The following is a 24,564-nucleotide window of genomic DNA, read 5'->3' as shown; positions in this document are numbered from 1 at the left end:
CAGATGGCCGATGTAAACCAGTGAATCTTAGACAGTTGTGTTTCCTCGTGATGCGGTCCCTGGAAGCACTTCTCTGCAAGTCACTGGGGATAAAACCTAAACCCATCAGGCCCTAAGCGCTTAACCTTTGTATTAATTGGTCCAATTTCGGTTGTGGACGCCAATTCATCACGTTTCTTGAAATGAGACAGAACAACTGTTCAAATCTTGCTGCTTTTCAATGGTCACCTAACTCAAGTCAGTTGATGATGTGAAACTTCAACATGAAAATTGTTGTAGTTTACACGAATATTACTTTGAAAAGTAATCATTCCTCAGCAGGCTTTCAAGTGCAATGACTTAGTGTGTTTAAACAAACCATAGTGAATATGAAAAAGATGGTATGTATGGGAATAGTAAACTGAGTACGAAAATATAATATTCGGTGTACACATCAATAATTGAATGCACTAATTCTGTCTAAATGAGAATTATTCTATAAGTAAACATTGAATAATCAACCTTATTTATAGATTACAATGTACTCTATAATTAATTGGTTAGCTATTGTATAAATACATGTGTACTTTGAAAAAAGGATAGAATATTTTATGCAATGAAAAAGTTATCACGAATAATATCGCTTATTCTTTTATTAATTTGGAATTTACTACTCACAAGTAGTTGGAAGATATCAGTAAAACATGTTAGCTCATATTTAACACTTGTGTATGTTCATGGCGGTAATGATGCACGTCTTAGTCATTTTGATGCAATGAGATTTTGTCAAAAGTTGTCTGGAAATATCCAACTTATTAATGAGACATTAATTCAGAATGCTACAAAACATAATGTTTCTTTAAATGACTATATAAATACAACATTGAATACTAAGCATCCCAATCAATCAAGAAATATTGTGTACGGTGATTTAGTATCAATTCATAGCTCATCTATGATACATGTAATAATGGGTTGGGTTTTATCCACAGAAGCAAGACAATTTTGGATTGGTGGATTGATCAAATTAATTGTGCATGAATTCAATGGTCAACATAGACATGTAATACAAACGTGGACAGATCATACACCTGTAACTTTACGTTTTCTACATCATCATAGTCCTGTATTGGAAAATTTAAAAGCAAATGATATTGCTTGTCTATCAATAGATTATGCTAGTGGTAAATGGGGTGTACATTACTGTACTGAAACAAAATATTTTGTATGTGAATTATTGAGTATACCAAATAGACGAGTGATAATAAGTCGACCACATTTACCTGTTACTCCTAATACTACAATCACTTTACATCATAATCATACTATAAATAGAAATAATTCAAGATCAAGAGTCATAATTATTCATTTACATAGTCGTAGCCATTTAGATAATATTATGAAACATCTTAAGAATACCTCCAATTCAACAGTAAATGTTACTTCACATAATACAAATTCAACAACAGTTGAAATGACGACGATTACACCTACAACTACCGTGAAGTTGAATGGAAATACTACACACCAAACACCTGGGAAGAAGTAAACTTCATGATTGAATGTTTACATTACATGTTGTAAAGAAGAAAAAATAAAAGGTTCGTCGACCACTTCATTTGTTATTACTTTTAGAATAGGTATTGTATTAAATAATTATCTGAAAGTCAATGTAATACTAAAGTAATGAATGATGATTATAAGTGTAATATCTAAATGAAGTTTTTTTATTATTTTAATTTTAACTTGTAAGTAAATATGGGCTAGCTTTATAAATGAACTATCGTTCAATAATATGACATGGGTCAATGAAAGAAAGTTGCCGTGGCAACAGACAATATCTATCAGAAACAATATTGAACTTATTTTGATGAATTTTTGTTCTCTGAGCTGTATGGTTTAGTCAGAGAACAAAAATCAATCAAAATCATCCACATGAGCTACAAATCTTCTCCATCATCTCAATTTTGAACTTAGTACAAATGATAGTCAGTCCGAGTAGTTATTTTATTGATCAATATGTTCAGAGGAAATCACATGATGGTAACCATGATATAGTTCGAAGAGAAAAACAGTGAATATTCAGAGGTAAAACTAAAATCTTCGATTAAGAACTTAACACACTAATGTATAACTCAATTGAATAATCCTAGAACGTCTTTAACTAACAATCTTCTTCTAAAATAATTCTATTCTAGCAATATACATTTTATGTAAACTCACCAAACTAAATGTCATTTTATTTTCTGAACTGAATCAAAGTAAATTACAGCCTATACATAGATTCGATTATACGAAACCAATTAATCAGGGTGAATAAACTCGATGGTGAATACACAAAGTAAAGTTGGATATTTATTTTTAGATTCATAACTCACATGTGCGTTTCGCTATAACCATTATTCTATATTTTCTATGAATCATAATGAAAATCATAGGGTTTAACGTATAGCGGATTAAGGACTAGTGTTACCGGCTACCGATCATAAAATGTATGTGAAGCCCATTAATATTATCGTCAGTATGGAGACTTTTGAATTACATTGAGATCACGAACAAGGGTTCTGGTTCCGACTACCGGTTGTGAATACGCACTTCTGAGGAATCTCATATCAGCATGAAATTGACATCCACTTTTCAATGGTTGCCTAACTTAAATCGGTTCCTGGTTTCAATGTTATTATCATTATTGTTTGAATAAACAAAGACAAAGAAGCAGGAGTCATATCGGTGGCTTACTAATTTATTATTGAGTTCATTACGCAATGTTACTGATTCTTTCGAATACGTAACAAACATCAGTTATGACAAATCCACTTGGTATTGTTTGCCTGAATCTTCCTATTTATGTTTAAGACTGCAATTGATCAGTCTCATGTTGGCATATGTGCATGTTGCCAACCAACATATCAAAATTGATAAGAATGTTAGTATAAGTTTTGAATTACTCCAGTTCCTAACATCCTACTGAGCACTGAAGCAAAGTTTTTTTTTTAGATAATGAGTCCCAAACATTTTTACACCAGGAGCCACGCCATTCAGAAGAATCTGTATTAAGGTTAGAGCTTTCACTAATCATAACTATGTTATCTGTATACTCTAAATCCATAAGTATCTGTGCATAAGAGACAAAAAAAGTTCCTTCTAAAAGTGGATTTATGACAACCGATTAATAATTCACCATCGATTGATCACTGCCATGTGCCAGGTTCTTTAGGGAGTATCAGTCACATCAACATTACAGGTATACCTTGCTGACGAGTACCAAATAGCACGAAACCCTGTTGATCACCTCCAACCACCATCTTATATCAACTACTAATTATATGACTTAGATTGGTCACTATTGGCTAACAATACAGTAAGTAAATATCAACAGAAAAAAAGATAATGATTGTGACAAGAAAAGAAATTGACGATGAGAGAAGTAACTAGTCGTCTAAATGTAATACGAAATAATCGAAACGAAACGTTTCGAAAAGCATGTACATAGTGAATTAGCCAGTTTTCCTAAGAATAATAACTTTGTTTTAAGTAAGTTAACTTATTCTCTCCCTGACATCTAAATCTGCAATTTAAGAACCATTATGTACATTTAATTCGTAAATATTTCAATCCACTTTGTAATTTTGATTTTTAATATTACAAGTGAAAAGCAGCTAATGAGAACCGAATGAAATAGATATTCTGTTCGAAATTCATTCACCCGTTAGCATTTTAGCTGAAGTCGGTGATGAAAAACCATATATCTAATTCTTAACCATAACCATCAACTATAAATCATAAACCTCGTCCTTCAAATTGCTTTATAATCCTCATTTAGTCCTAGTAGGTAGATGGACATTCTCAAGGTCACTAAAGTCGTCCATAAATTATGGTCTCAGCAATAACATTTACCAAATGTGCATCTTTTCTTGCCTGAATCGTTACAATGAATATGGAGCCTCAGTAGATTCTGATCATAAAACGTTATTGGTAAACTATTTGATTAAGATTTTTAGCCCTTGATGGCTTAAGAATTATAATTAATTTACTGACGACTATTTGAATGCTTTCAAGCTTCACTGGACATGATTAGATAAAGAAATTTGAGGAAATTCAACGAGAATTCATTCATTAACGATCAAAGAAAGTTACTTATCTCAGTTGTTTAAACTAACTGGTTAGTTTCAATAGGGTTTTCATGACCTATCCAAAAAATTAACGAAAATTGCAATCGCTGGATTCGAAAAAAACCCTACATTGATTTCATCCCCCAAAATCCTCCAAATGTTGCGAATCTTAACAAAGTAACTATTGCGGTTATAATACTCTACCACTTAAGAATAAATGTTCAACAAATCATAAACACAAAAATTCAAGATACTAACATAAGTAATTAATAGACAAGACACGTTAACCTCAAAAGAGTCCTGAATTCATTAAGGGATGATTTAGTGATTGAAACAATCGAATGTCAACTAGAAACTCGTAAATTTCAATCCAGATTCACGTGATTTAGTTTAGATAACTGAGTATTATCACTATCACCTAAACAAATACATTAAAAAAAATAAACCTGGCTCAAACTCGTATAGATAGACATGTAACTTGATGAGTTACAACAATATGCAATAGTCAAGTAGGCAAAACTCCATAGAAACAATCGAAATTCTTTCTATTCAGTTAAATAGAAATAGAATATTATGAATATATTTTTTTAAACAAAAATAAAGTTTTTAAACTCTTTTATAAATAAAAGGTATTGTGTACAGATTGGTAAGGGGAAAACAAAGACACAGAAGACATACATACATACATACAATACAATACAACAGAGAGAAGAAAAAGAAAGAAAAAAGAAAAGAACAACGATTGCAGAAAAAAGGATCTCTATTTAAAACAAAAACATCTTGTTTTTTCTTTCTTTCTTTATTTATTTATCATCATCAATTAATTTGAAATTTGTAGTTATTAATTGTTGTGTCAATATTTCATATATCATACGTTTACGTATTCCTGGCATATCATCCTTTGTAATTAGATAAGCGACCGAAAACAGAATATAATATAAATGAAATGAATTATGTATGAACATATATATATATATACATGAATAGCTAGTGAGTATCTGTTATAGATGATTACACATATAATCAAACATTTAAGTCAGAAGTGGTATAGATCACATTCAATGAACTGATAAATGAATCTAAGACGTTATCATTAAGCTCTTCGTGTAGGGATTAATTTCTCATACGGTTGAGGTAATTAGAGTTTAATGAATATTGAGAAGTGGTCAAGGTCATGTTAACTTGGTCTTAGTAGAATTTCATGAAAATTCTGATTATATCTTGCAATAAACTGTCAATTAGTGAGAAACCTAAGTTGAGTAATGTCTCCCTTTTGACTATTTCTAACAATCTGACATGAATTCCGTATATATCTTCTTCATTCGATATTATACACACGACGTAACCAAATATTTGTAATGGTTTACGATCACATACATCTACTTTATATTGAAAAAGCCCTAAATGTTCATCAGTTCCTTGATGTTTCACCGTAGATTACTATACATTAGATTCGAAATTATCAAGTCAAACCCTGGTAATGACACCTACAAACTGATAAATATATAAATCTAGTTATGAATTAATGAAACAAATATTATTCGTTCATATACTTTTTTGTTATAATAAAATTGGGATTTTTGAACGGTTGGACCATGAATTTTAAAATCCTTCGGTGTTAAACACATCGCTAAAAACTACATTATTAAGTTTGGTCATAAATGTTCTAGAAATATTGCTCACATCTGTTGGGATCACCGGATAAATAACAGTGAGATTAGACGCGAGTATTAGGGAATGATGGTAAATCAGTTGATGAGGTTGTGAATCTACATCGACTGAGATGGTTGGGCCACGTGTTACACATGCCTGAACACAGATTACTACGGTGTGCAATCCTGACCAGTATTGCAGATGGATGGAAGAAATTTAGGGGCGGCCAAAGCAAAACGTAGCATCAGTCCATAAAGTCGTTAACTTCTAGTTTGAGCCATGTTGGTAGATACAGATTACTTGGTTGGGGTCCGCATGAGTATCGTAACCAATGGTTGGAGACTCTGGGAGATATGGTTCAGAATCGATAGCAATAGCGTAGGTGTATACACTCTTTGTCTTTCCTTAAACCGTGAGATTAAAATCATTTCATGCCTTTATTCCTACGAACTAAATTTTCCTCCCTGTATCATATCCTTATATGAAGTCTTTTCTTACTATTATTGAAGTAACTGCTTCTATGAATTTGGTGATCATCTTGTTCTGCTAATGAGGTACGGCAACGTGAACCTATGAATATATTTGCCTGGTCCTACTTTGTAGATGACTGACTGAAACTGAAACAAAGTAACATAAAAAACTGATTTCTCGATCTTAAACGTCTGACTGAACTTTATAAACTAAAACTCAGTTAAGTATACGGTAACCACTGAAATTCCTAACAGCGAAATGAACGATGACAGAAATACTTTTATTGTTAGTATAACCGACATATATTCACACAACAAACTAATATAACTTTTAATCTCATAATCTAACTAATGTGTTGTTTGAGACTGTTATATACAAATACAATAATACAATTATTAAATAATATTTGGTAAGTATTAAAAATCAACGTCATAAATAACATGATAAATTAACAAAACATACACATACATGGTTTTGTGAAAATTGGATAACAATTTGAAAATGAATAGATTACCTGACTAAATGTAAATGAAGCATCACGAGAGATGAATTCACCAAATGTACAGAGGAAAACGCCACAATCGGAACCGTTGTACTGCTGAGGCACGGTGTCCTTGAAATAAATATTTTAAATGTAACTCAATTATATGATAGGTTGTATTATCATTATTATCTGAGCACATAAACATTGGTACAAGGGGGCACCAGATATATGTGCACCGCACAAGAATGATTTGATCTGAGTATGGCCAAAAATACTGATTGGGCGCCTAAACCGAATCAGGTGGTTTTCTTAGGTGGCCCAACACACCGAGCCTTAGACCTAAATGTCTAATCTAAAAGGCAGCAGAGCAACGTTAGGAGATGCAGTCCCATGGTAGTCGGTGACCAAGAATTGGTTCATACGCCATTTGTTACCTCACGATCCTGGAGCCCATATGCACGATTGGTTTGGAATCAGGGTTTTCCAACTGCCTTAGATGGATCCTCCGATTCCACCAACCCGATTAAAGAGCTGGACATTCGCCTTTCATCCTCTCAATTTCGTGAACAACACCCTTGCCACGAGAAGGCAATGAGTAAGACCTCTCTGGTAGTGGCTGTGTCCACGACAATATTAGAGCATTTCGAGAGGGAGAGCGGATTCTCCCTACTCTCGGCCGTACCAGGGCATTTGTAGGCAAGGCATAAACAACGTTGGATATGGCATATATGCGTATTGGCCAATGTTTTTATACCACATAAACATAGTGAGATGAGATTAACAAGATAAGTTACCAAGGTAATTTCTAGATTAATTAATTAATTCGTATAACTTTGAGGAATTAATTAGATTATCAGACAACTCAAAATTTTGTACAGCTTTTCATAGAACTAGATCAATTAGTATTTTCGTAATTAGAAGATGATTTTTACTCTATTTAAAAGTGAGGCTGTATATTCAATTTTTCATTATCATAATTAAACAATAGTCATTTCATACGATGATCAATGTGCTTCTCAGGACGATGGATACTTCAAAGATAACAATGGTATACCTTGAACAATGAACTATATGATAGTATAAACTAATGCAATTTGGTTTATAGCATGAGTTTGACATTGAGAGCAGTCATTTTTACAGAATATCATGTTCTTGTCACATACAGAAAAAACTAAGCAACTTTTCACCATCCAGAAACAAAAAGACAAACTAACTGAACTCTTAAGACATTACTAAGAACATCTGAAGAACACATAAAAGCTAAGTAATCAAATAACTCAGTCGCGAAACATCAGACATTAAAACGTTCTATACTTGTCGACTACTAACCTTTACTTATTTATGCAAGTTCAACTTCTCAGAGATACATGTTGATTATAGCAAGTACTTGTCAAACGATTCAAAACAACTGATATTATCCGACCGATAAAACCGAATTGATAATGCAACTCATTTACCAAGTACAGATGTGTGTCCTTGGCTGTGGGCTTCAGCTTACGCGTAAGAGCTAGTGATACTACCCGGTCGCTCAAACCAAAGTAGGTAGGATGGGGTTTGGACCTGCGACAAAAACTGCTGGGGGTTAAGTGAGTTGACCAGCAAACTATCAACTCTCTGGAACATTCAACTTATTGTGAACATAGATCAAATGATTATTTAAATTTATCATGAAACGAACTAACATAGTGATAGTCAACACTAAGTAAGAGTTAAATTACCTCTGTATTAACGAGTTTCCAAGAATCCGGATCTGGCAGTTCAACATTTCTTTTGTCTAATGATTCATTTTTCAAATAATCCCTTTCCAGAAAACAATTTTGAAAAAAAAGAGTAGATTACGAACAAGAATTCGATTATACATAAACTTAAAAGAAAACTATTCATTCGTAATATATTTGTTTAAGATTAAGAATAGTTAAAGGTTTTTGTTATAGGCACGAGGATTTTGGGTAAAAGGAACTAAGCATGTGACTCAGTAGTCAATGTGCTATTCGATTGTAACATTCCAATCATACGATTATTAAAACTAACTGAGCTACGTTAACTTCTATTGAGTCAATGTTTAATCAGATCTGTTTAGTTGTCAATAAAGAATAAAAGTACGAATCCTGTATGTTTATTGATCATATTAATTGGTTATTCCCACTGATCAAATAAATCTATATTAACCAGTTTTTTTCTCATCACTTGGATCGAGTAGTACACGCACCCTCCCATATATGGGTTTCGGAATAGTAAACTTCGTTTTATCTAGTAAAAACAAAAATTGATTGTTGTAAAAGCTGAGAGGCGTTTAGGTTTGTGGTTAAAAGTCGGCTATTACGTAATCGCAAAAGGTCTATAAGATCAATCGTCACAAACATTCACTGGATAACGATCGATATAGACATTGCTTACAAGAAATTTTATGGGTTTCAGTGCTATTGTTTGTGACGCACAATGTACCTAGATCACAAAAAAATACGATAGAGAGATGAGCTATATGATCATCATCATCATCTATAAACGCCTTACCTATTTTTGCTCGGAATTCGTCAGAAGTAAGTCGCTTTACATGTCACCTTAACGGTAGATGAGATAATATCAACACAACCAATGAGTCTGACCATTAAGTTTTACGACTAGGGAGGCTGAGAAAAGTATAAGTTTGACTAGACGAAAACTGCTATAATTAAATAAAGATTATGGAAATTATTGAAGTTTAAAATTTACATAATGAAATGACTTAAGTTAAAGTCACTAAAAACCAGAAAGCACTATAAAGACGTTCCGTTCTAGTATATGAATCCTCAGGACTGTGCATCCACGACACCATCGAGGATCGAGCCCAGAACTGTCAGGTTTCACATACGTGCTTCGGTTTGGGCACCCGGGCAGTACCACAGCACTCACACATATCAAATGAGATTTGTGTGGCGCAGATGTAACTGGCGCCCCCTTGTGCCAGTATTTATATGTTCAAATAAATAAATAAAATAAGGTTTCACAGCAACGGCCTTACCACTAAGTCAACATAAAACTATCTACAAGTCTTTAACTTAAATCAATCCGCAATATTGCTCAGCTATTTTTTAATGCTACTGTTGGGCACCTAAGATGGTCGAACTCTAAATGTCATTAGTTGTCTCCTAGAATCCAGACAACAGAAAGATCTAGGTTCGGTGCCCGGTGTGGTGGTGAATGTGCACTGATGAGTAGTCCCTGTACCCGAATGAAACAACTTCCAGTACCCCCTGATATTCAATAATTATCTAACTGAGGATAGTCCTTAATGTAAACTACAAAATACTATTGTGCTGAATTTTTCTATTTCTAAACATTGGATTACCGAACTAACAAGCTAAAAGCCTGGAATAGATTCATAGGCAAAGCACATCGAAACTATTCGATAGAAATTAGTGAGGCTTTCTTGAAAAATAATTTATACACAAAAATTTCACAGGTTGAAATCATGAGTCGATTGAAACTAGACCACCATGGAAAACCGGGAAGCACTGGACATCCGTTTCGTCCTAGTATGGGACTCCTTCAATCGACTCATGATTTCAACCTGTGAAATTTATAAAACTCTCCACAAAACCCATTCTGATTATACACATAAAGCCTTCAGTCAGTGATATACAGCAGAAAAGTAAAACTTACATTAACTGTTCCAAACACTTCATGTTACCAGAACCCATGGAATCGTAATATGTTATCGTTTTGACACGTAAATCAATACACTTGAAAGGGATTATGTTTTTTAAAAGAGAAAAAATACAGATAAGTAAATTAAAAGACAGATGAGTTTAGAATTAAATCAGCAAAAAGTATCCAATAGATATCTAACAGGTAAACCACTCAAACGTAGCCACATGAGAAGGTCAATCGATGGCAATCAGAAGTGACCTGGAGAACAAGTGCATACCATTGGCTAAGTAACAGATTAATTTCCTAAGGGGTAGAGTTATATGTAAATAAATGAGTATTTGTGTATTTTATTCGGCAGCCTAATATACTTTCTCATTCACTCTTGTGTTCTTACTCAATTAGTCAGTTGGGGGTGGGGAGGTTATCGCGTTTATTTCGGAGACCGCCTGTCATAACAGATATCTGGCATCTGAATTACAACAGATTAATATTGTGATATACTACTATACATCATTTACATATTAAAAGTAAGCAATGTAAAACCAACTATAAGTCAATTCACCATACTAGTATTATATGATTACTTCACCAAATGACATTCAAACACCAACGTTTATAATAAATTAGTTATTCAATTTTATACACAATCTATTTTCCACCAGCTTTATGTAATGGTAACACGAAAGTGGGGAAATAAAAAATGATTTTGACCACTTTTAGTACTGCAAAGATTCAGTGTTAATCTGAAGATTAGGCATCTACTATGAATTCACCCCATGGAAGAGTTGAGTGAATGATTTCTGATAATAGTAATTATAGTAAAATTGAGAGATTGTTGTTACATAAAGCTATTCTACAAACTACACATAATTGATAAATTTCTTTCAGTGAACTGGCTGAATTTATCAAAAGGACTAATCGCTTTAACTTTGGCCTTTAATCAACAAATAATGACAACTTTTCATTCTCAGAATGGGGATTTGTGGAGATTGTAGTAGGTTCAGTAGTTGAATACATGATTCAATTTAAGCTGGACCACCACTGAAGACCAGGAAGCAAGATCGTGGATCGATTGAAGTTAGGCATTAACACCGCCGCATGCCGGCTCAGTGGTCTAGAGGTTAAGCATTCGTTTGCGAGACCAAAGGTCCCGGTTCGAGTCCGACATGCAAGATCGTGGATGGGCACTTCTGAGGAGTCCCATACTAGAGCGAAACGGCCGTCCAGTGCTTCTAGGTCTTCAATCGTCGTCTAGCCTAGATCCAATCATGAATTCAACTATTAAAAACTTAACACTCAACTACAAGCTTACACAACTGGGTAGGGACCAGTTTGGTAACGAATGTGCTAGCTCCAGGTGGAGGGTCACCATTATGATCAAACCAATGATGTAGATCTGTTGAAGGGCCCTGAGGAAACAATTAGCGCATGTACCTATTTTGGTCACGATTTAATATAAGACTGCGTCTTCTGACGTTGCTCCACTACCTTGTAGATGAGACCTCAAGGTTAAAGGATTAGGGTGTAACTCTCTGAACAAAACAGATTCGGAACTTTCAGTGATGAGTTTTTATGTGACATTTAGAGATAACGACTGGCTACTTAGAATGAAATACGTGAGGTAATAGTGTTTATATTTAATACTTAGTAGTAAAAAGTAGGGGTAGCACTCAAAACCCTGCCATTCGATTATTTACTTACACTTAAACACCAATGCATTCCTCTGTCATGAATTGGGATAAGTACAATATCTTGATCAAATAATTTTGATTGTCGTGTCCAACGTCGTACTCCTGAATAACCTCCACCTATTGGTGCTGTTAACTTTGCATAAAAAAATGTTGATAAAACAGCGATACGAGGAAGATTTGTTTGATGTTGACTTCGATGTTGTAACAATTGTAGGTAGAAATTGATTACCTGTGAAACAAAGTATAGAAAATAATTCATAAATTAAAAGTTTGAAGATGAAATGTATGATCTTGTATACTGACAATACTTAAATTACAGAAGAAACGTTGCTAGCTTAATGAAACTTAGAAAATGGAATAGTTGAAAATGTACAGAATGTTTTAGAGTATGTTTTACGAGAAGATAGTGAATCAATGCTTTATGGAAAATACTTAGGTAATAGTAAGATGTAAGTTACCAGACACTGGACTGCTTCGGTTCGGGTACCCGGACAGGATTCCAACCCTCACAAGAATCGAATAATTTATGTGACGCATATCTTTTTGATGCCCCTTGTACCAATGTTTGTGTTTAAATATACAATAAATAAATAGCCACTGGACTACCTGATTTTAGTGCTTTATTGAAAGTAATCATAAGTTAAAAATGATTCAGTACAAAGGAAGTGAACTCCAATCAATGAATTGTATGTTTGATTATTCACACTAGATCATGTCGTTTATAGAAGTCTTCAAATTGGAACGTGAATGTACTAGAATTGGTTGATTAGTCGTTAAAAGATAAATTAATGGAAAAACTTTTCTGCACTTGCATAAACATTGAAATCAAGATTTTTAAAGACAACTAACGAATGAATATGAAGATTTGGCATACCACTATGGATATCGAGTTACATCATACTTAAGATTTGTTACCATAGATTACGTTTATCCGACAGGCTTGAATCGGGAAGTTTACATTTTGCCGAATGCTTTGGACAAGTATAGGCAAAAGACTCAGGCATCGGTCACTGAATAATTGCAAGTTAGTTGTTTATATTGCTCTACAGCTTTGTGTATTATCGCTTTACTGGCTAGATTTACAAAAAAGCAACAATTATCCCAAAATATAATCTGAGGTCGCAATTAATTCATAAATATGAAACTGACCATATCGCTTAACCAATTTGTTCCAGTTAATGTCATTAATTCACGACGCGTAATAACTAATCTAAATTTATCTACAAGTACTTCATCTGGAGAACCAGTACGAAGAGCTGCTTCAATCTCAGCTAGTTGAGGTGCAGTTAAAACTAAGAAACAAAAAACAAAATACAATAACGATAGAAATAAAATGTGAAACTTCATCTTTGAACTACACTTTCGAAAGTACAACACTACCTTAATGTTAATAATAAAAAGTAGAAAAATAAATCAACAATCTCTACCACATACAGCTATGTCTAGAAAATGTTGAAACATGTTTACCTCCTGTAAACATATATTAAATTATACTTGTTAAAGTAGGTTGCTTAAGTAATGACAGTTTATAGGAGCCAGTTTTACTTTCTGGTTGCCACTGGCAAATGTAATGCCGGCCGAACGGACACAGAATGCAATACTGACTAAATAAGATTAAACCTACCTAAATGAATGAGGCTTTGCAGGTGAATCGTCGTTAGTGTAATTTTATTAACACTACAAACAAAGTCCCTCCAGACACACACATATATAAATGATATACATGTGAAGGATGGACGATAATTGACAAATTCATTCTAACCTTATTGCTATAGTAGTATTCATACCGTGAACTAACTAGATAACTTATAGTGAATTTTCATAATTTGCACACCATTAAGATTATAATTAAATGAACACTATAAACTAATACAAAATAGACAGAAAAAATCATACCAGGAAGAGCTGGTACTTTGGGTTCTTTAACTTTGACAGGTTTATATGGCAGTTCAATGGGAATAGGTTGAGGTACTAAATATGGATCTTCCAGAATAGGAGGTGTTCTTAGTAAACAAGCAAGTCTCTGTTCAAGATTGTCAATACGCTCTTTTTCAGCTGAAGCACGCTGAAATAATGAAGCAATGAAATGAAGTGTTACAATTATAAAAATTAGTTATTTGTAAAAAAAATTATCTTGAATAGTCTAACTTTTGGTTGATTCGCTTAATTTTAAAACAGTAATACATCATAAAATTAAGAAAACATTTAACACACTATGTTGTTGGATGACGTAAGAATTCGAACGCGATCCATTGATCATCAAATCGAGATAAATAGAACGCTAGACAGCAATATTACTTTCAAGTCAAGCTAATCAGTAGATTCGTTCAAGGTCATATAGCTAATTCTGAACAACTAGAACACATGTTAAACAACGATGGAAGATAATTATCCTTAGGAGTACAATGATTGAACCAGGTCATAAACGCTTATTATATTCCTTCTAAAAATACTTTATTTTATGGGCATACAGAACTAAATAACCTTACTACAGAGTTGAATTTCGTATTTGGATAATAGAAGAGCCTCTGCTCGTTTTGATCTATTTATTGAGTAAAGAAAAGAGGAGGAGGAGAATAGGCATAAGAATTGATATCTTATGGAATTATTCAAAGAAAGCCCAGATGATGAATTCATTATGTCCAACAATCCTTAGGCTTTACTATCAATCTATAAGTCGGTTATACACAACGTAGAACCTGACAAATATGTGGATCGATTCAAGTGTGGTGTGTGCTACTTATATCGACATAAGTAGTATATAATGTTAGTCGTGAACAGGTCTGGCAGCAGAAAGACAAGAGGATGGAACAGTAAAGAATGGAAACAGGATGCAATTTGTGTGAAAATGCAAGAACAATGAAGTCTGAGTCATTATGAGACAATTGATGGACATTTTGCAAATTAGGCATTTACTTTATGATTGTTAAATTTTATTAACAAATCCTGTATTTTTGTGTTGAATAGATTCGATTGTCCCCACTGGTGTTCTTGTTCACTACACAAGTACCTATACTAAACTACTACAATGAGATAAAATTATTTCAAGACAAACAGCAGAGTGTTAGGAGTAGTAACAGCATCAGTAGTCGAAAAGATTCAATAAAGAAAAAAAAGAAAGGTGAAAAGGATTTGGGCACTAAGGTTTTAAAGAAAGACGAAGAGTGAATGAACCTAGAATAATCCGTGTTAATAATATGAATAAAATATAATGTTTGTTAATAAATAACTCGATATCTTCCATATATATTTAGTTTTCCAACAAAATTCTTGAAGTATTCATAAAGCATAATTAGTATAGAAATATAGTACTTTAAAAAAATTGCCGAAGGTTAATGAGTCACGATCTTAATTATGTAAATTTACTTAGTGAAAATCTTAAATAAAGAGCTACAATAAAACAATAAATCAGTTATATTATTAATTATATCAACCTTAAGTTGTACTTCATGTTCAATTCAAAATTGAACCTCGAGATGAAGGTGTATATTCTTGAAGAATCATGAATATAGAACTAAAATGTGATCAGAAAACCCCATTAAGATTAACCAAGGTTGTTTCGTTCAGTTAAGGAAAAATGCAACAGCACCTAAATTACCTGCTTCTCCCAAAATCGTATGTTTGCTCTCGCCAACTCATAGTCACGTTCACGTCCATTCTTTTTAGCCTGATAGCTTGAGGTCAAGTTGTTAAGCCAGTTATCCGATAAGTAGGGAGATTCTGCAATACTTTCAAGCCACGCACGAGTTTTCGAATCACTGGTATCTGAAGATGGGATAGAGACAGTTTGATTATTTGTGCCTAGCAAGAGAATTGGATAAGATTATAAGAAACCATCTAAATTGAAATACAATCAACTTTAGAGCGAAAAAAACTGCATCGCAGTAGTCGATGTATAAGCATTTACTGATATCGCAACCTGTGTATCTGGTTTCAGTTAGACATAGTGTTTTAGTACTTAGGTATTATTCATCTCGTCCCTTTTAGCGAATCATTTATTACATCTGACAGTTCCTCAGAGATCTCTTTAGACACCAACTGTACTTTAATGAGAAATAAAACTAAGCAGCATTTAAAGTTGTGACGAATATTCGACCGACTGAATCATTAATACAACCTGATCCATTACATACTTATGCAAATCTGTGTAAACTTAGCTAGATCAAAATAAATTAATCAGATCTTCTTGAATACCCTTATTTGAATGTCGTATTCGGTTACAATTAAGCAATAACCAGAAATTATTTACTAGGGCATACCTTTCAGAAGAAGCATGAAAGAAGTCATAAATTCGCACCTTAACTTTTATTGTTACTAATGCCTGATGAAATCAACCTTTTTTCGTCAAAACACCATCGAACTTTAAAAACAGTAAGCTTACTAGCGTCGTCAATTCGCTGGATTCGGTTCCTCGGAAGAATTGGAGAAAGATTACATCTAAAAACAAAATAAACAGGATTTAGGAAACAGGTTAACAAATGAGAAAACTAGTTAATTAACTTGAAGGATATGAAAGAGAACAAAAAACTCAACTATCAGACTTTCCAGACACGTAGAACATACTGCAACTGGCATCCAGTTGTTCATTATCCACTAGAAGCCAAAATGAATGACTGGCACTGTAGTTCAAACTTTGAGTCAAGAAAACTATGGCTAACTTGAAGAGAAAAGGAACAATAGGACCCGATGAATTAATTCCATGGGTCTACCAAGATTAATTAAGAAAATAGGCGAATTTCACCCGCTGTATTTGACTAGTCTTGATTCCTGGTTATAAGAAAGAACATAAGGTTGTGATAACTACTGAGTTATCAGTATCCAAAGTAGTTTCTAAGATAAAAGATTCCTGATAAAACGTGTAATATTGAAGAAGTTGGGACCTCTGGACCTATTATATGGTGAACTATTCTTATTTTTACTGTAAAATTATTATGTAATAAGTTTATGGTATTTTCATATTGCTTTTGATTAATACAAACTATCGATATGAGTCTCTTTATAGTAAATTATCGTTGATTATCTCAGTCAGTCAGTCAGTAACAACGTAGAACTTCGTACGTACGTACATCAGTTCGAGTTGCCACACCACATTAGCACAGAGATGCACTTGTCGATTCAAATCCCGTAGTGGTAGAGGTAATAAGAGTATAAGCAGTAATCAGGAAGATTAGGGTTTGGAGATGTTATTTAAAGAGTATAATCCAGTGAAATAAATTTGGAAAGAGGAAAAAAGGGACATGAAGAATCCAGAAGATTAGAATTTGGGAGAACACAGAGAGTGGATGCACCTGCGCCATTGCAAACGATTTTGAGCCATGTCATTCAGGGTCTCTAACCATCGGTTGCTGTCATCTCGCGGTCCTCAACCAGGTAGTCTACACCTACCAACATGACTCAGTTCACTTGTCAGTGACTTCATGGACTTGTGCCATGTTTTGGTTTGGCCGCCCCTAGCTTTCTTCCAACCTACTCCTATACCACTGAACATAGCACGTCGAGGCAGTCGGTCGTTGGGCACGTTGATTATCTATTTAGTCTTTCTCTGCCATAGTCGCTGAGTACTAACCAAACAAAATTTGTCAACTTTCACCCCCACCCCTTATTTGGTCTTTTAATATTTATCCTTTACATAATCTTATTGATGTTCACATTTATTTGGCTTTGCTTCTTAACATTTCAAATGATTATGAAACCAGCTATGAATTTTATTTTGGTTGATTAGTAATAAATATAAAAAATCCTACTCTACATTATACAAATACGCGTCAGACTTAACTACTTTTGTTCATACATTTCGTGTCTTCCCTTATAATGATTTCGTTTACGTCTTGCACATTTGTCTAAACTTCGCAAACTTAAGTATGTTAAACATTTAATTACAATTATTCTAACAGCTGGAATTTAAAGCTATATACAGTTGGTCAGAAGCCGTCAAATAGAATAATTTCATTATATTCTTCAAACCTGACTGTTCCTGTTCTGTTTAAATTTATCAAGGGATATAGTTGCATACAATTTTATTTACTTACAAAGGTAATAGTCATCCAGAAGCATGTTTATGAAGACTTGTTAATTTTCACTATATCCGCCTCACTGTTCAACATCACCAGGTTCAAGACGGATATCAGCGAAATTACGGAAGTTTAACACCATGTGAAATATGAAGATTAGTGGATGACATAATGGTATGAAAAAGGTATTTAGAAAATTTGGATAACATTGTGACATTCTACAGATTACAGTTTCAATAACAAATGGAACGAATTTGCCAGTCATTAAGATGGTAAACATCAAAACAAACCAGTAGTGACATAAAAGTATGACTTACTGCCGCAATAAAGAATAGTGATTATCTTTAATTTCGTCAAGATTTATAGTGATGGGACCACATGCATTATTCGTAGGTTTGCCAGTAGGAGTTCGGGAAAATGATGACGCCTTATCTAACAACCGTTGATATATCTGCCTTTCAGATGAGATGTGATTTTTCTCTAGAGATGACTTTGTGTGACCACTAAACGGAGTAGAGCTGAAAACGGATGACTGCTTCATTTTTTGCGAGTAAATACGATTATCGGATACAAAACTTTGTAGGAAATAATGACAAACATCACCAGGCCGATTAAATGCCTTCAAACTCACGGATGGTAGCTGAAACAGAATTTACCGTTAGGGGATGCTGAGAATATGGCATGATAAATACGTGAAGAAATATTTTGAGTTTGAGCGGATTACTTTCCATTATTTAACATCTTTCTAATCACTAGATGATGACAGCAAACGATCAAAGCAGGAAAATAATGCAACTGAAAATAAGACTACTGTTATGGTAGATACCAGATTAAGGTGTAGCGATGTAGTAGATTTGGAAGAGTTAGTAAGTGCAGTGATGATGATGATGAGTTACCTGAACGTTGACTAACTTTTGGATACTTGGCACCACACATAAGACCATATGCTTTTAGATATCATGTACAAGTGAACACTTGATCGAAAGTGTCTTTAAAAAAAGCAAACGCATAAAATCAAAATGGAAACTAAACTATCAGCTTGTAAATCTTTACAATCAAAAAAGTTCTAAAATATTAGTTATTTTCCTTTCTTAAACTCAAAACTGGATTTCAGAATTACTTGGCATAGTTTAGATTCACTCTGAAACAGCATCTGAAGACAAATGAAAATAATCACAATTCGCGTGAACTGACAGTCATAGTGGATTACCCATCAACGTATTTTATGTTTCAGATGCAAACAAAAATGAATATTATATTTAGCATACATACATCCTGTGGTTTACATATGCGAAACTTGGTCAAGTTATATTTTTGGATTCCATCTGTCCGCTCCACTACGCAAGTCATCTCTATTTTCCCTAGATGACTAAAAGTTTGCCATACCATTTTCTTGACTACTGGGCTGCACCATATTAAAAAAATATTACGATGCCTTGCATAAATATCATCCTGATATAGATTAAACGGAGACATGAACTAAATATTGATGTGAAGTGGTGGGAAACCTAGTGTCTTTTTTGAGTTTCATAAGTGATAACGTTCGGGAAAAACCAACCTTGAAGGCTAATTTTTATACATCGACAAGTACATCGCACAAATCACATCTAACGGAAATAAGATGTGGTCCAAGTTATCGCACTTCTCGGATGCACAAGAAACAAAGGAAGGATGAGGACATCAAAGTTAATACGATAAACTGCGAGACTCTAATCTATGGACGAGCCAATCAGAAGTGTTCGAGGGGTTCCAAGATCATAGAATCAACTTCAGTACTTAGTGCTAACGTATGATCGGTTTACAGAGGATTTTATGCAAAACGTGATAATTGAGCGGCTATAACAAATAAAATAGCGAGACTATAACTTGTGAACGAATCAATCAGTTATAAGATAACAGATCACGGATTTTGGTGCGAACGTCTTTCATTCATTTGGCTAAACAGAATTTTGGCATTATAGCTGACGTCAGTTCGTGATGAAAACCCTATATATAAATCCTAACTAAAGCAAATTATGACAATTATTGCGAACTGGATAGTAAAAGTACAAGTAACACTGGCTGCAGCTAGGTACTACAATATATGCGGATGTTTGGAGCGTACAGACTCCTACATAGGCTTGATTATGTGTATCGTGTCGTTATCCACATGTAGTATTTTGTGTACTCAACAACTGGAGTGCACACAAACGATATTGGAGCTATGTGGTCGGGGCTGAAAGTTTTTGCGACCTTATCATGGTTCCAGAGACCGGTCATTTTATAGCCATATGGATGATTTCTTCTACTGCATGCACTACGATTTTAGAACCTCCGAACCCCTTTCTTACGTTGGCAAGTTTTAGAACCATGTATAATAAGTGTATCTACTTTATTTCTTTGGTTTTGTATAATAGATTTTTACTCTATGGTGACTGTTTGCTGATTGACTAATATTTCTTAAGGTCACTTAAGATTCGTTCAAAGGTCGTCCATAAATTATAGTCTCGCTCGATAAATAAGTCGGAAAATAAGAGAATAACAATAGGAAACTGTAAGTTCCGAAAAGCGATTTGGAATGGATATAGTTAAATTACCGAAAGAAAAATTCATTACTTATGATCTGGGGGTTGACTTATTACGTAGGAGTTTAGCTAGGCTGAAAGGTTAACTCTATGGGACACATATGATCTTTATGTTTTGATAAGCCATATCTACAAAATAACAAATTTATCAAAAAAAACTACCTATATATTTCGTCCAATGGATAATCACGGTGTTACAAATGTTACTCCAAAATCAGCCACATTATACTTGCAATTAATTAATACTAAATACAATTCGGTTAAAGAGTTAAGTTAGTAATCAAATCAATAACTGTAAAGTAGTCTGTAGATCCTCTGCTAGAAAGAAATCTGACGCATTGGCTGTTTAGGATGATGCTCAAACAAAACAGGGGGTAAACTGTAAACCAGTGTTCAAAATTTACTGGATGATAAGACACAGATACATACTGACGGGTATTACTATACTACTCCAAAACCTTATATTTGTTTGTGAAAAGGATACTAAGTAAGAATTCATCCTGAATGACAACGAATATCATCAAAGCCAGGATCGGAAAACAAAATCACACCACTGGTGATTTCTGCAAGCGACTTAAATCTTTCGAAATTACAGATAAAATCTAAAGATACGTAATGTTTTAGAAATTGAGGCTGATAGAAAGACATAAATTTCTACCGAGATTGTATGTGATGCGAATACTCGCAAAATGAGAGATGACAAACCAAAAATACAGTCAGTTTGAACTTCTTACTAGATTTTTAAAGGAAGAACCGTTGTAAGTTGTGATGTTGTTGCTTTTGTCTTTCCCACTAAGATCCCGACAATTCCGATTGAAGATTCGTTCGTAAACACTTGAGACACGAGATGAGCTGGGAAAAAAGCACTTCTAGAGCCAAAAACGTTATCTTTACCATAACTTTAATCGTTTCGCGTCAGGATAAAGCGGTACGTCATCATCCAAGTCACAAACAGGGAGAGGAGCTCGGAAGCAGAACCCCGCCTCAGTTTCCTTCATTGCGCCCCAAAGGTCATGTCAAGGTTTGGAATTAATGTTTCAATATATAATCTTTCTGACGGACTGGTACCAGTCAGTTGAATTATTTTCACTAACATCATGATTCCAAAGAACAGCTCAAAGTTTGTCGCAGTATAAAGTTAAGCTAATACAACTGGTCATATCTAGCTTCAACTACGCATTCAGTTTCAGTTTGGAAAGGACACGAGGTTTGATAACCTGTGTTAGTCCTGACAATGATGGTGTCTCAGTTGATCCAACTTTCTTCTGAAAGAGTCAGCGGACGGAGCTTCAACCACGTGCTGAGGTAATGAATTCCATTCGTTGATGATTCGATAGGAAAGTCGATAGTCGGCTGACAAGTAATTTGCCCTGTGCTTGTGAACTTCTTTGAAGCATCCTCGTAAGTTCTCTGCTTTGGAATACAATAAAATGATGGCATATCGGGTGCAAATTTATCAATAAGCAGTTTTAAAACTGTAATGAAGCCACCTCCAGCTTTTCGATATGACAACGGGGATAGGATTAGCTTGGCCAGACGAGCATCATACGAGAGCTTCGCTATTCCGGAAATCAGTTTGGTTGCTGCTCTCTGGACCTTTTCCAAAAGCTTAATGTCTTTTTTAGGCAGGGGCTAGCTGCTTGTATGCATTGCTTAAGTTTAGGACGTACGAACACTGTATACAAAGTCAAAATGTTTTCAGCATCGACATGACTAAAGGCCCTACGTATTGACCACAAAGTTCTAAAACCTTTGGCGGCTACTGCACGGCAGTGTGAAGTAGTCTATAAGTCTTGGATAGCGATGAATCCTAATTCATTGTGTGTCTGGACAGCAGGTAGTTTAGTGTTACTCATTTTGTATATATCTATGCCTTGACGACCGATATGCATCACAATACACTTGGAAGTATTTATCGGCAACTGCCCGGTTTGAGACCATTCAGATAATTTATCCAGGTCATTTGGGAGTTCTGAGCTATCACCTTTACTTCGTATCGCCCTCCATATCTTTACATCGTCAGCACTGAGCAAGACCGATGATGATAGGAGACAAGAAAGGTCATTTACATACAAGGGGAGTGACACTGGCCCCAAAACTGTGCCGTGGTGCACTCCACTAAGCATAGTTTCCCAGCTAGACAACTTGGAGGTCACCCTTACTCTTTGTTGGCGCCCAACTGAGAAGTCTTTTATCCACATCAATAGATTGCCTCCAACCCCGAAATTTCCTAACTTATATAACAGCCGGTTGTGCAGAACTTTGTCAAAAACTTTGCTGAAGTCAATGTAGGCTACGTCTACATGTAGCTTTTGGTCCTTAAGAGCCTTCACGAGCCACTAATAACTTAGTGAGACAGGAATAACTTATTCTAAAACCATGCTGCTTCTCCGAAAGGATCCGGTTTTCATCGAGGTACTTAAAAGCTCCTTTCGAATAATCTTTTCTAAGATTTTAACAACCACACTAGTTATGCTAACTGGTCGGTATTTCTCAGGTTTATATTTCGTACGTGTTTTGAAGACTGGACTTACTGTGGTGATCTTCCGGTCTTTTGTTAAAGGACTCTGGGTTACGGATAGATTAAAGCGTATACTTAAAGGGTTCGCAACAAAGTTAGCCAATTCCTTCAGTAACCTAGGATGCAGCTCATCGGGTCCCGTGTACTTACCTATGTCTAGCTTATTTAGCAGACCAAAGACACCGAGTTTTTTAATGGTCTCGTCGTTCAGTGTTTGTGTGAAGGGATTTGCATGGACTGACGGGGTGTTTCTATGGTGTATATATGGCTAAAGTAGTTCGAGAATATTTGAGCTTTACCAAAGTCATCCTCCATTAATGATGAAGCAGTACTGTCTCCCCATTGTACCGGAATATTTCCTCATCCATGAACGGGGAGTTTCTCGACCCCCTTGGTGTAGTCCAAGAGATGTTGAGTGCAGTAACTTTTAATGATAAATTTCGAAATACGTCTCAAGCCGTTTCAGTTGAGGACTCTGGCTCTATTGTCTAATCTACTAACGATGCCGAGTGTATTATACCTTGTGTATTGCTTTCCAGACGTTAGGCCTGGATTGAGCTGACGCACGCTCGTGTTAAACAATTATATGGAAGTCAAAGGTTAGAATTGCATGATCAATTTTACGTAGGAGTGTCATTTAATCCAGGTTCGTAACGTCATTTTCTTAATGGGTCAATATAGGATCTGGTAAGGATAATTCAGAGTCCTGGTCGTACCTATGAAAATAGCTGACCTGGTTAGTCTTCAATTTCCCGACTACTTTATTTTGTGGAGAGGGAGGATTTTCTTTTATACCGTTATGTCGTTCCTCGCTTACGACCTGTACCCATTCATCAACCTTCGTTAGGGTAGCAAACACAGTCACGTCAAACATATTGTGTAATTTCGGAGGGTTATCGATGGCTTGGGAAGTCAGATTTTATTTCCTGCTAGAAACAGATCGATCCTTGAGATTGCAATTCCTAGGTGAGAAGTTCCACTTGTTGATAATTTGACATGAAAGTCCGTTTACAGCAATGAAGAAACTTATTCTGGACTAGCTAAGCTTTCCAGAGTATCCTTCTGATTTCACCGTTTTGGATAGCAAGAAAAGTACTGGCATGTCAAATGAGAAAACACAAATTTAAAAACTGTGATAGTCACATTTAGTCCTTCTGTACGATAAAGGGAATATTCTTAGTTTAGCCGACCTCTCATAATAAGGCAGCGTTATGATTCTTGTAATTACCTAAGTTGTGATTTTTCGAACGTTTTACTATAGTTTACTCCTCTGGGGGAGGCTGGGGTGGGCTACTTGTAGGCGAACTGGAGATTGGGTAAAAAAATTCTCAAAATCAATAGCTCTGCAAGTCTTCGTCATTTTATGCTGAATGCATTGGTTTTAATCGACTCAACTAGCTGAAGACACCCGGTCACGCATTCACATCAGATCACGAGAGGCAAGCCGC

The 24,564-nt window shown here is 34.8% G+C and overlaps 1 protein-coding gene across 1 annotated transcript; it reads right to left on the bottom strand.

Moving 5' to 3' along the window:
- Window positions 1–280: 280 nt before the first annotated feature.
- Window positions 281–21,624, bottom strand: SENP1 (SUMO1 sentrin specific peptidase 1). Its single transcript, XM_051217906.1, has 8 exons — window positions 18,858–21,624; window positions 18,349–18,826; window positions 16,402–16,457; window positions 15,619–15,821; window positions 13,917–14,085; window positions 13,170–13,312; window positions 12,031–12,249; window positions 281–10,421 (listed from the first exon to the last, which is right to left on the bottom strand). The coding sequence occupies exons 2-8, from the start codon at window positions 18,570–18,572 to the stop codon at window positions 10,338–10,340; spliced, it is 1,098 nt and encodes a 365-aa protein (XP_051064339.1). The 5' UTR covers window positions 18,573–18,826; window positions 18,858–21,624; the 3' UTR covers window positions 281–10,337.
- Between the last annotated feature and the right edge of the window lie 2,940 nt (window positions 21,625–24,564).

Source organism: Schistosoma haematobium, chromosome 7, assembly GCF_000699445.3.
Source record: "Schistosoma haematobium chromosome 7, whole genome shotgun sequence".
NCBI lineage: Eukaryota > Metazoa > Platyhelminthes > Trematoda > Strigeidida > Schistosomatidae > Schistosoma > Schistosoma haematobium.
This window is presented reverse-complemented; position numbering and strand designations above follow the sequence as displayed.

Bases quoted from the DNA above. Each gene is read 5' to 3' on its own strand.
- SENP1 (XM_051217906.1), bottom strand. From the start codon at position 18,572: ATGAAGCAGTCATCCGTTTTCAGCTCTACTCCGTTTAGTGGTCACACA. The intron at 16,458-18,348 runs GTAAGTCATACT...TTTTGTTTTTAG, and splicing joins CACTATTCTTTATTGCGGCA to ATGTAATCTTTCTCCAATTC. The intron at 10,422-12,030 runs GTAAGTAAATAA...ATCCCTTTCAAG, and splicing joins GAATGCATTGGTGTTTAAGT to TGTATTGATTTACGTGTCAA.